This window comes from Pteropus medius, unplaced genomic scaffold, assembly GCF_902729225.1.
Source record: "Pteropus medius unplaced genomic scaffold, Ma_sr-lr_union100, whole genome shotgun sequence".
Taxonomy (NCBI): Eukaryota; Metazoa; Chordata; class Mammalia; order Chiroptera; family Pteropodidae; genus Pteropus; species Pteropus medius.
The window spans coordinates 6,840,653-6,852,889 of NW_024351647.1; the positions used below are offsets into that span (position 1 = coordinate 6,840,653).

Below are 12,237 nucleotides of genomic sequence, written 5' to 3' on the forward strand. Positions count from 1 at the left end.
CTTAAAATTTAAGGGCTTCAAACTATGATTATATTTAATACCATAATATTAACTAAGATTTTTACAGCATGTTTAAAAATTCAAAACCACAGTTCCCCCAGGAAGTGTAACTGTTACCATAAAAAGAAAATAATAGGGGTAATCACAGTCATTAAATTTATTAAACCTGATGCTGTTAGTGACCATAATGATCTATTGTACTTTTGTTCTCTCATTAAAGAAAGACGTCTTAGACCATTCACTATTAAATTACTGTTTAACTGGTAAACTGAGGCAAAATACTGAGTAACTTGAGAAGTCACGAGTGCAAAGTCCATAGCACAAAAAATTACTGAACCATGGTCCCTCTTTATGTACTTTTCTAGATATAATTTAAACTGTTTGAGCAAAAGGTGATTCTAAATTCCACATAAATTGACTTTTACTTTGCTTTTCTTTTTACTTGAAAACTCTTTTCATACATTGCCACTGATTCAATTTCACCTGTAGGTAAGGAACACAGAACTCATTGTGGGGAAAAACAAACCAGAATGTGAAAATAGAGAAGTTATCAGATATACAAGGGAGTGAAACAATTGACTGAAAAACACTTTAACCACAATACTTTTTTTCTCCATCCTGAAGGAGGTATTTTGAATATTTTAGCTACCATTTCTTTCAAGAAAAACTCTATAGTTTCCAAAAGCTCCTAAGTTGAGAACTTACCTGGTTCATCTGAATGCTGAATCCGGGCTTTTATTTCTGCTAAGCTGGTCTCCTCTTGGGAGACCAAAGCTGCTGCCCCTTCCTCTGTGTCTTCTACCTTAGTCACGGTAAAGTGTGGCATTGTTATAGAAATCCTGTGCTGTTTCTGTAAACTTCCTTCCAGCCTACTTTGACTGCCTATCCCCTCCTTGCTGTGCCTCTTTCAGACTCTGATCACTAACTACATGAGACCAACAGCTGGGAATCGGGAAGTATTTTCAGCTCACGTGACCTGCAACCCAAGGGAGTGGAACACTGGAAGACACGCCTTCCACAGTGTTTATCATTCATTTAAAAGGATTAGCACCACACCCCTTGCTTATGATTATTAAGCTCAAGAAAACCAAGAGCTGTTTAGGCTACTTTCCCAGAGCTGCCAAAAGCAGGAGAGTAGGAAGAATTCATCAACTGCAGCCTACTGTGTACTCACCTTCTTGTTTCCTTAAGTTATTTCCATCCCTAGGCAGAGTCATGGTCTCAACCTTTGTCCTCATATCTCACACACCAGAAAGATCAGGGAACAGTTCATTTTATAAACTTTTCTCTTTAAAGACTGGCACTAAATGAGTTTAGCAAACAAAATACAAACTATCCTGTAAGCTTCTGCTGTTGCTTTATTTCAAAACATATGGAAAACAGTCATATAAATCAACAGAAGTTTTTTCTTATCTTTCTGAGAACATCCATCAAGTATTTAATGAACATCTACATATTTTATATGAGGCATAGTTCTAGACACTATAGTGTATATAAAGATATCCAAGAAGAGACGTTAACTTTACCAAAAGTCCAAGTTTGTCTAAAAGAGTATAAAATATTTTTAAAGGGAAGAATTCAGAATTTTTGGTATTAGAGTTAAACATGTTTTAATGAAAATATATCCAAGAACCCTCCTCCCCACCCACTGCCCAGATTAAGAGGTGCACAGTTCCTTCAGCACACGCTTAATATACTTAATTCTTGGTATATTTTATCAGATAACTGTATCAAGTTCTCGGTTGATGACTTTACATAGAATATGAGGCCCTATCTCTCCACTGAGAGGAGAGAGTTTAGTAATTGAGCCCTGTTTAATTTCCATGTTGATGATGTAACACAAGGGTTTTGTTAGTAACACCTGACAAGTAAGACTGCCCTTAAATTTAACAAAGGAATTATGGTTTCTAATCCTCATTTATTCAAATATGTACCGCTAAACCAATAGTTGTTAAAGACCTACTTTGTGCTCTTCACTAGAAACTTTTCATTACGATGTCATTAATCAAGCTAAAGAATTAGCCCAAAGTAACACAATTTGTAAATGGTGAAGCCCAATTTAAAAACTTCTGATACCCTTGTGATAGGCAGCCTAGAAGAAGTTTATGGTCAAAGATTTCAATATTATAGTCTGGTACCAAATTCTTTCAGTTCCATTGGATATTTCCAATAGGATCTTGCCTTTCATATTTATCTTATAAAGACTTGAATTAAAACTAATCTTCTATAGTTGATGGACAGAAAAAATGATGTGTTTAAATCTGTGCATAGTTTATACATATAAGCCTATGTACAAATGTTATTCTGCTACTTCTCTCCTCAAAAGAATTCCCCAAACTAAACAAGTAGGAAGGTAATAAATTCCTGTTAATCTACAATAGAGGTAATTTATTTACAACTTGATGCTTTGGTATCACAGTGGTCAGCAATTTTAAAACAGTTCTCTCCTAGAGTGGACTGTAGATAAAAGTGCAGGGGCATAAAAAAAATTGGAGACAAAGTTAAAGCAGGACATAAAAAGCTGGGGGTAGAGTGGTAAAGCTGAGGTGTGAGGGTGCTGTGTATGAAGAGAGACTAGCTAGAGACGGTGGGATGTAAGAAATAGCTATTTAAAGTATAATAAACTACTACAGTGAAGCACCATTATGCATCCACCATGATGACTAAAATTGATAAGACCGACATCACCAAATTTGGTGAGAATGTGGAACAAAATGAACTTTCAAACACTATTTGTTACTGGGGTATAAACTGGTCCACCCAGTTTGAGAAAGGGTCCGGTACTTTCCCCTGTAATCCAAGAACTGCACTCCTAGGTATTCACCCCCAAAATGAAAACATAGTTCCACAAAATGACTTGTACAAGAATGTTCATAGTAGTTTATTACTAATAGCCAAAAAACTAGAAACGACCCAAGTGTACCTACCTCTTCTACCTCCAATGCATAAACAATGATATATTCATAGAAAGAATTACCATTTCAGCTATAAAAAATGAACCAGTGATACATGCAATGGATGACTCTCAAAAACACTATGCTAAGTGAAAGAAGCTTTAAACGAAAGAGTACATAATATATGAATGTGCTGATAAAGCTTTAGAACAGGTAAAACTAATCTATGGTACAAAAATAAAACAGGGTAATGGCTGCCTCTGGGGAGATGAAGGTGAAGATTAACTGGGATGGGACATGGAGAACTTCCGAGTGATGGTAATATCCTACATCTTGATAGAGTCTAGAGTTCCACAGGTATATGAATTGGTCAAAACTCTGCCAATGTTCACTTAAAATGTGTGTATTTCATTGTAATGAAAAGTTACCTCAAAAGGAGAAAATCTGCACACAAGTGTACTGAATTCTAATTAATATGTATTTTGAAGTATTTGAAGTACTTGGAAGTGAACTAATGCCTGCAATTTACCTTGAAATGCATAAATAAGGTGGATATGTGACAGGATAAGTATAATAAAATGTTAATGGCAGACTCTGGGTGGTGGGTATAGGGGTATTTACTATAAAGCCTTTAAACTTACTGTATATTTGAAACTTTTCATAGCAAAATGTTAAAAAATCCAACGAACTTACACCATTATGAAAATGAATAGGCAAGTAACAGACTTGGAGAAAATATTCACAAAACAAATACTTGACAAAGGACTTGTACCTAGAATATACAGAAATCCCCCACACTTCAATGATTAAAAGACAACTCAATACAAAATGGGCAAAAGATTTAAACAGACAATTCACAAAGGAAGTTATACAAATGGCTAATAAACATTTGAAAAAGTGCTCAACTTTATTGGTCACTGCACATTAAAACACAAAACTGTTGGCAAGGATGGTGGGAATGTAAAATGGTACAACCACTTTGGAAAAAGGTCTGGCTGTTTTTAATAAATTTAAACATACATCTACCCTTTCATCAAGCAATTCCTCTCCTAGGTATTTACTCAAGAAAAATAAAAACATAATTTCATAAAAAAGTTTGAACAAGAATGTTTATAACAGCTTTATTCATAAGAGCCCAACAGAAAATGACTCAGGTATCTGTCAATAGGATAAGGAAACTGTTGTGTAATAGTCATGCAACAGACTCAACAATAAACTAGAATGAACTTACAGATTCAATATGGATGAATCTCAAAAACGTTATGTATTATAAATTATACACTACACATTAATTATATGTATACTGAAGTGTTTAGAGGTGAAGCACACTGATGTCGGCCACTTTGAAATACTTCAAAAATAGATTAATGGAAGTGATAAATATGTTATAAAACAAATGCAGCAAAATGTTAATTACTGCATCTGGAAGATAAGGATATTAGGTACTCGCCACACAATTCTTTCAACTTTTCTGTATGTTTGAAAATTTTCTTAATAAAATGTTGGAAAAAAACACAATGAACTTGAGTTCACTGAAATCTAAAGATCTTTGGAATTTGACCCACATGGGTCATATAAACTTTAGGCAGTTGCATAAATGCTTATCCAATAGTTTGATTTTAGAGTGCTGAATGTTGTTTGAAACAAGAGTCTTCAGTTTTGAAATTTTTACATTAAAAAAAAAATCTATAGTATTGTTAAGTAGTAAGATAAAGGCCAGGATAAGGCAAAAAGGCTTTTATAATGGGATTACACCATTATACATTAGGCCAAATATTACACATATTATATATATACATAATATTATATATACTTATTTTACTAGTTTCAGTAAAACACTGTGACTATATTATGTCTGCTTTAAAAAAAAAAAGCATCCCATTCTTTAGAAGAATGGGTCTACTTTGGGTAATACTTTGAAAGTGAAATTTACCGTGCCATAGTACCCAATTACTTATTTTTAATCACAGCTAACAAGCCATGATAGCTAATGTTTTGTTTTATTCAACCCATCTATTAAATAAAGGCAAGTTAGATTTAGAGAAAGATTGGAACAATGAAGAGAAAGTCAATGGAAAGTCATTTTCAACATAAGGATTCTCTAACAGACTGTAATACATTGTTATATCATGAAAAATCACACAATTTTAGGACAAATCATTTATGTATTTCCTCTGAGAACTGCATTGTGCAAAAGCTATGCAAATAATTGAGAACACAATCTCACTGCTCAAATGATTCTGAAAAAGAATCCAGTAATTCATGCTAAAAATGGATCTGTGATGCAAGAAAACTTCTATAAGTGAGTAGTAATAAGCAAAATCCCTGAAATTAAATAGCCACATACATTTTGAATACGTGAATTTTACCGAAATATCATTATGTTCATTCTTGAGGCTCTTGTAGACATGACATTGAGGTTTTAGTAAAATGTTTAGTAACATTCTTTTTTTAAAATAAAAAATGAAATTAAAGCTTGATCAAAGGCACCAGGATGCTATTAAAAAGCTGGAAAGACATAAAATAGAACAGACTAGATTTCATGAGTACACACACTGTAGACTTAATTCATTTTATCTGTCTATACCTTTTCAAAGAATTCTCTCTCAATCTTTCTCTCACACACATCATAAAACAAGGTTTTATGTAAGCACCTTAAGTGCACGTGCACACACACACACACACACAAGTTCAATGACAGTGCTGAGCAAAGAACAATGGATTCTGATTTGGAAACAGATTCAAATCTTATGAAGCTCTCCTGAACTCCTGTAGGTTGAAGATACCGTTCAGAGTGCTTTATCTACTATTGAGATCTAGTCACATTAAAGTTAAAAGTATAACCAATTAATAATTTTGTGTTTACAGTATTTGCTTTATTAGAAATGTCTTTACAAGAAATAGTAAAGAAAGTGGAATCTACTTCCAAGCAGTTGCTTCTAATGTAATAAGTTATAATATCAAAATATTTAGGGCAGACATCTTACTGAATCATCACAACCACTGGCCAGCAACTAAATATAAGTAGAAAACTATCTACGTTATACTTTAATTTTCCTGAGCAAAATAATTTTCTTAATCAAAGTAAATTTAAGAACTTTGAGATACAAAGGTTAATTAAGTTTTGTCCTCAGTTTTAAACCTTTCATACTCTTTATTCTATAAATCATTATACCAATAAATCTGTAATAATTCATCCTATCGAGAGAGATGTTTTAAGAGGAAAAAGAAATTTCTTTAAAATATCTGAATTGTAACTTCAGATATGGAGTTATATGGAGAGGAAAGAGATCATACCTGCTAAAGCCGCAATTCTTGAGGAAAATTTGAGACTTGCATGAAAGACTAATCTCCTCCCCTACCCCAGTCAGATACTCATGCTTCAAAGGGCCACTGGTAGGGCAACACTACCCCTGGAATGTGGTATCTGGGCAGAAGGTTAGGCAAACATATGAAAGAAAGGCTGTGAACCAGTTTTAGAACAGTGCTTTGCAACTTATCTCTAGTAAAGGACTACTTTTCTTTAAATTTCCAATTCATTGTGGACGAAAAGTTTTGTAAAAAAGTAGTAAAAGTGAATTACTATAAAAATGAAAAATATATACAAAAAAAGACAAGTTCCGATTTTATTAGATTCATTGGACATAAAACTGCTCTATCAAACTGTTATGCAAATTTCTAAAAACTCTCAATTTCTGAATATATCTCCTTACAGACTAGAATAATGTAGTAGGATAGTTGATGGCTGGCTACTTTAATTTGATAGCTATGTCAGCCATTTTGGCTGCTGACCCAAATACTAAAGGAGGCATCATCAAAAGCCTTACTCAGAGGCCTCAGCTTCCACTGTTAACTTTTTTCACAATATTGCTACTCTCTACATAAGGCTGTCCATCTCTTTCATTAGTCTAATATCATTACAGCCAAGGTATGATAGACTCACCAACCAAAGTATAATGGCAGCTATTTCATTTCTGATGTATGAAATTTTCATTCTTTTATTAAGAAATACTTGCTAGTTGGGCTTCTAATCAAGACTACAGTGTATAGAAAATAAAATTGATATTAAGCAACATGTCAAAACTGAGGACAAATTTTTTAAAAAGGAAAATGAAAATGCAACTCAAAACAAAATTTCCTGGTAAATTTTCACATAGAAAAATTGTTTTTATAAGTTATTACTTCCTCTCTTGCAACAAAACTCTATTTAAAAAATAGATGTACTGAGTGAGATGACAGTTGGGTTTAAACATGAATATTCATTAAGACGGACTAATGTAACTAAAACAATAACTGTTTAGGTAATTCAGCGCTACGGCACTGCCCTAGTTATCTGCAGATCATTTGTGTATAACACAGTGATATATACATTGTTAGGCTGGATTTCCTTTTAGGAACACAAAACCTTAAGTTATGCAGGAAACATCGCTTTATTACCTCCCGCTCCCACCCCCCCACACTATTTCCTTTCATGCCCCCAATGCCAGGCTAGTATACAGAAGACAAAAATTTCATTTCTTTCATGCTTCCTCTACTCTACTATATAATTTCAACTTAATAAATGTTTCAACAGAGCCAACCACTGTTAGTAAGAAAATGTAATGACAAGAACACTGGTACTAGAACCACATTTGGTTCAATTCACTGTTCTTCAATTTATTACTTGCATGACCTTGGGCAGCGTACTTAACCACATCAGCTTTAGTTTTCTCCTGGATAAGAAATCCTATTTTTCCTCAGAAGAAAATGACTTTTTTTAAATGAAAAAATATCAAAACTGGTGATTTTTCAGGAAAGGAAAGAATTAACTTCATTTAATAAGGAAGAATGTTTTCTATTTCCTATTATTTCTTAAAGTTTTAATTGGAAATTAGCACACTGCTAAACCAGAAATAAATAAATCAACAAAACATAATTTTTTACATGCAGTCTAGGGAGTAAATTAGTCAGCTGTGAAAATAAGCATTATTTCTGGATATTAAAAAAAAACTTAAATATTAAATGCTAATGCTCTCAAATTAAAATAAAGATGAATTTCTGGTGGATTTAATTTCTCACAGCTCCTCCGACTGAAAATGTAAATATGTATATGAGAATTTTTAACTTACTAGTATTTTCTTTTTTTAAACTAGCAGTATGAAAAATGAATAGCCTTATCCCAAAGTAAAAGCAGACTTGTCTGCTAAAATGGAGGTAATTTAGGTGCCAGTTTGCTGAAAATTGAGGCTACCTACCAAATGGTTCCTACTGTAAAAAGGTGAATGCTATCAACTGAATATCTTGCATGAATTTCTCAAAGCTGTTAGAAATGTAATAAGGCTTAGCAAAGCAGTAATAGAAACACAAAGCAGAAGTTGCCACTGATTAATTTAGCAAGGAAACTGGAGACTGAAACCCAGTTGAGCTAAAATAACAGGAAATTTTAAAAAGAAAAACACTAAAATTAGGATTAAGACCTAAACATACTTGTTATTTCCTTATTATTTAATGTAGCTTTTGTTTTCTATTTCTGTGCTTTTCAACTATAAAAACTTCAGTTTTAGGAGGAAAAAAGAGCTTCATCTCTTACATTTTTTTCAGTTAAGACATCCAGTTAACTTCAAAATTTCAGATTTTGCATAGCCTCTCAGATTGACTTATTTATAATATTGACTTGATTCTGAAATTGTAACTGTAAATTCCACTAATGGTTTAACAGTAGCTTAAAATTCTTCAAAAGTAAAATGCATCTGAATATCAGAAATGTTGAAAATATGATAAATATACACCTTAGAACTGAGCAAATATGGTAATATTTTCTATTAATCAACTATCGAACTTCTGCAGTTAAAGCAAGGTATCGTGTGTGTTATGTGTGTATGCTGTATGTTCTGCAGTTCTGTGATCATATCTTCACATTTAATTGCTGGGTTTCTACAAAATACACCAAAGCACTAATCACAGGGTGTTAATGGGAATAACATCTTATTGTTTTCTCATTTATTTATAACATTTTATTAAAATAATAGATTGTTTTACACATTCACAAAATAAAATGCTTTCATAATTCATACAATATAGGTCTCCGCACTTTCATACCTACTGTTAAGAAACATCACCAAGAACTTAAACACATATAATTTGAATTATCGCGAGTCAACAAGCCCACCAAGTGCAGCTGTGCAGACTGTGTCAGGCCAAAAGGGCAGGGAGCTGGGGGCTGAAGTCCAGTTTGCCCTTTTCCAGTGAAGTCTGGAAAGAGTGCCTTGCTAGTCCACAAATATTTTATTTGGCAGAAGGGAAAAAGAGTCCTCTATCCAAAAGTTTGCAGCATAGTATCGTCCTCATAGGTCATTACAAACTGCCTTAAAGTCAGCATTATAAACATTCCCCTTATTCTAACAGCCTTAAAATGAGAACTCATGATTTTTATGAGTTTCCCAGGTCTTTAAGAGTGTCTTCTTCCTTCTTTTCCATTCTGATACAGGTAATATTAAAGCAAAGCTTATGAGAATCTGGAATCAAGAAACATGCAACTGATAGGAAAAGAATAAGGCCTCTGGTGGAAAGAATCAGTGAGGACACAGAAGAGACCACTAAAGATAAAAAATGAAGCAATCACTTTACCAATCACTGATATTTAATGAAATTATCTAGAGCATTCTACAACACTCTATAAAAGAAAGTCCTTCCTATTAAAGCACCTTGACTGCAGTTCAACTTTTAAAAATTTTTAATTAAATTTTCAAATAAACATAAAAGTATAGAGAACAGTAAAATGAATCTTCATGTACCTTTTACCCCAATTCAACAAATTATAAATGTTTGCCAATCTCGTTTTGTCTATCTCTCAACTTTTTTGTGTAAGGGAGTGTGTTTCTTCTTTAAATACGTTAACATGAAACTCCATAGATAAGGGCTTTACATTACCACAGTTATAAATATACCTAAGAAAATTCATAATTCCTTAGTATCATTTAATACTAAGTACATGATCACATTTCCCTGATTACTTCAGTGTCTTTTTACAATTGTTTTGTTCATATTAGGATCTTAACGAAGTTCACACATTGCATTTGGTTGATATGCTTTTTATCTGTAACAGCTTTCCCTCCCTTTCCATCACTCCTCCTCCACTCCACTCTAGGCCATTTATTTGTTGAAGAGTCTAGTTAATCAATAAAATTTCCCTTATTCTGGATTTGGCTGATTGCTTCTTGTGGTATAAAATAGCATATTATAAAGTTTAATCATTGGCTATGGAGTATGGAGAAGAGGGGAAAAGAGCTATGGTTTAAAACCAAAATGTTTCAGACAGGTGTTACTAAAAACCCCCTAAAAAAAAATCTATCAGAGGATGCTATCAGGTGAGCTAAGAAGGTACCAAATCGATATACTTTTATAAAACTATCCATCTTATTACCTTATACAATGTTTTGGCTCACTATTAGAGTGCCGAAGTGAAATGGATAGTACTTGATAACCATGTAATATGAAAGGTATATTTAAAGAAGGGTAATAGTCACCTGTGATTACCAATACAATGTAATTCACTTATTTTAGTTTGGGGCAAAAAGTTTTTTTGAAAAGTATTAAAAAAGTACGTGGTACTTTGAAACATGTTCTTATGGTGAAATAAAAGCTTTTCAAGTTTCTTAGTCAAATATTGTTCTGATTGAACCCTAGCATGAGACTACTGATGAGACCTACCAACAATACATAGAATTGATAGATCAGCTGAGTAGGCTAAATGTCCATGTGTAATGTGATGGTTCCAAGTGCAGATTAACATTCTATAAGACTCACTGATATTTAAAGAAAAGCCTATCGTGCCTTATCCACTTAGTGAACTTCTGCTCATCCTTCAAAGTCTGGCTCAGGTGGGAAAGTTCTTCTCATGCATGTAGCCTTAATCACTTTTCCCTTTTGAGCTATGGTCTTCAACTCTGGCTTTATATAAGAATAAGCTGAAGAGCTTTTAAAAACTACTGATATCATATGACATCACTTATAAGTGGAATCTAAGGAACAAAAAGAACAAATTAATCAAAAACAGACTCGTAAATATAGAGGATGATCTGGTGACTGCCAGAGGGGAGAGGTTAGGGGGCTGAGAGAATGGGGTGATGTGTTAAAGGAGTACAAATTAGTAGTTGATAGATGGTCACGGGGATGGGGAGCATGACATAGGGAATGCAGTTAGCATTAATGTATGGCTAGGTGGAGAGCCAGAGGAGAGAAAGCAATTAGAGGAATCATTTTATAAACTTTATAAATGTCTAACCTATGTACTGTATACTTGAAACTAATAAAATAAAAATTGAAAAAAAAAACCTAAAAATCTACTGATGCATTAACACCTATTCTTTCCAAACTATTCCAAAAAATGTAAGAAGAGAGAAGGCTCCCTAACTCCTTTTATCGGCCACCATTACCTTGGTTCCAAACCAAAGACATTACAAAAAAAAGAAAACTATAGGACAATATCTCTTATAAACACTGATGCAGAAATCCTTAACAAAATATTAGCAAACCGAATTCAGCAGTACATTAAAAATATCATACACCATGATCAAGTTGGATTTATTCCTGGGATGCAAGGTTGGTACAATATCTGCAAATCAATTAATGTGACACACCACATTAACAAATTGAAAGATAAAAATCATATGATCCTATTGATAGATGCAGAAAAAGCATTCGTCAAAATCCAGCATCCGTTTATGATAAAAACTCTCAGCAAAGTGGGAATAGGGGGAACATACCTCAACAAAATAAAGGCCATATATCACAAACTTACAGCTAACATCATACAAAAGCATTTTCCTGAAGATCAGGAACAAGACAAGGATGCCCACTTTCACCACTCCTGTTCAACATTGTATTGGAAGTCTTAGCCAAAGCAATAAGACAAGAAAGAGAAATAAAAGGTATCCAAATTGGATATGATATGATACCATATATAAAGAACCCTAAAGATTCCACCAAAAACCTGTTAGAACTGATCAATGAATTCAGTAAAGTAGCAGGATACAAATTAACATTCAGAAGTCAGTGGCATCATTTTTAAACACCAATGATGAACTTTTAGAAAGAGAAATTAAGATAATAATTCCATTTACAATTACATTGAAAACAATACCTGGGAATCAAATTAACCAAGAGGGTAAAACACCTGTTTTCAGAAAATTATGTCATTGAAGAATGAAATTGAAAAGGATACAAATAAATAGAAGCATATACTGTGCTCATGGGTAGGAAGAATCAACATCATTAAAATGGCCATACTCGGAAAATATATTTGCAAGCAACACCTCCGATGAGGACCTAATATCCAAAATATACAAAGAACTCAGAAGACTCA

General features: G+C 33.3%; 1 protein-coding gene across 5 annotated transcripts in view; it reads right to left on the minus strand.

The window, feature by feature from the left end:
- Nucleotides 1-12,237, minus strand: part of SLC12A6 (solute carrier family 12 member 6) — a 77,146-nt gene that overhangs the window by 56,835 nt on the left and 8,074 nt on the right. The window contains exon 1 of one of the 5 annotated variants that reach the window (XM_039843995.1): nucleotides 706-1,077. The exons of the other annotated variants lie outside the window; for them this stretch is intronic. Coding sequence (XP_039699929.1) covers nucleotides 706-826 — 121 coding nt within the window. The 5' untranslated portion in view covers nucleotides 827-1,077. Of the gene's footprint in view, nucleotides 1-705; nucleotides 1,078-12,237 lie in introns of those variants that run through there. 5 annotated transcript variants of the gene reach the window in all.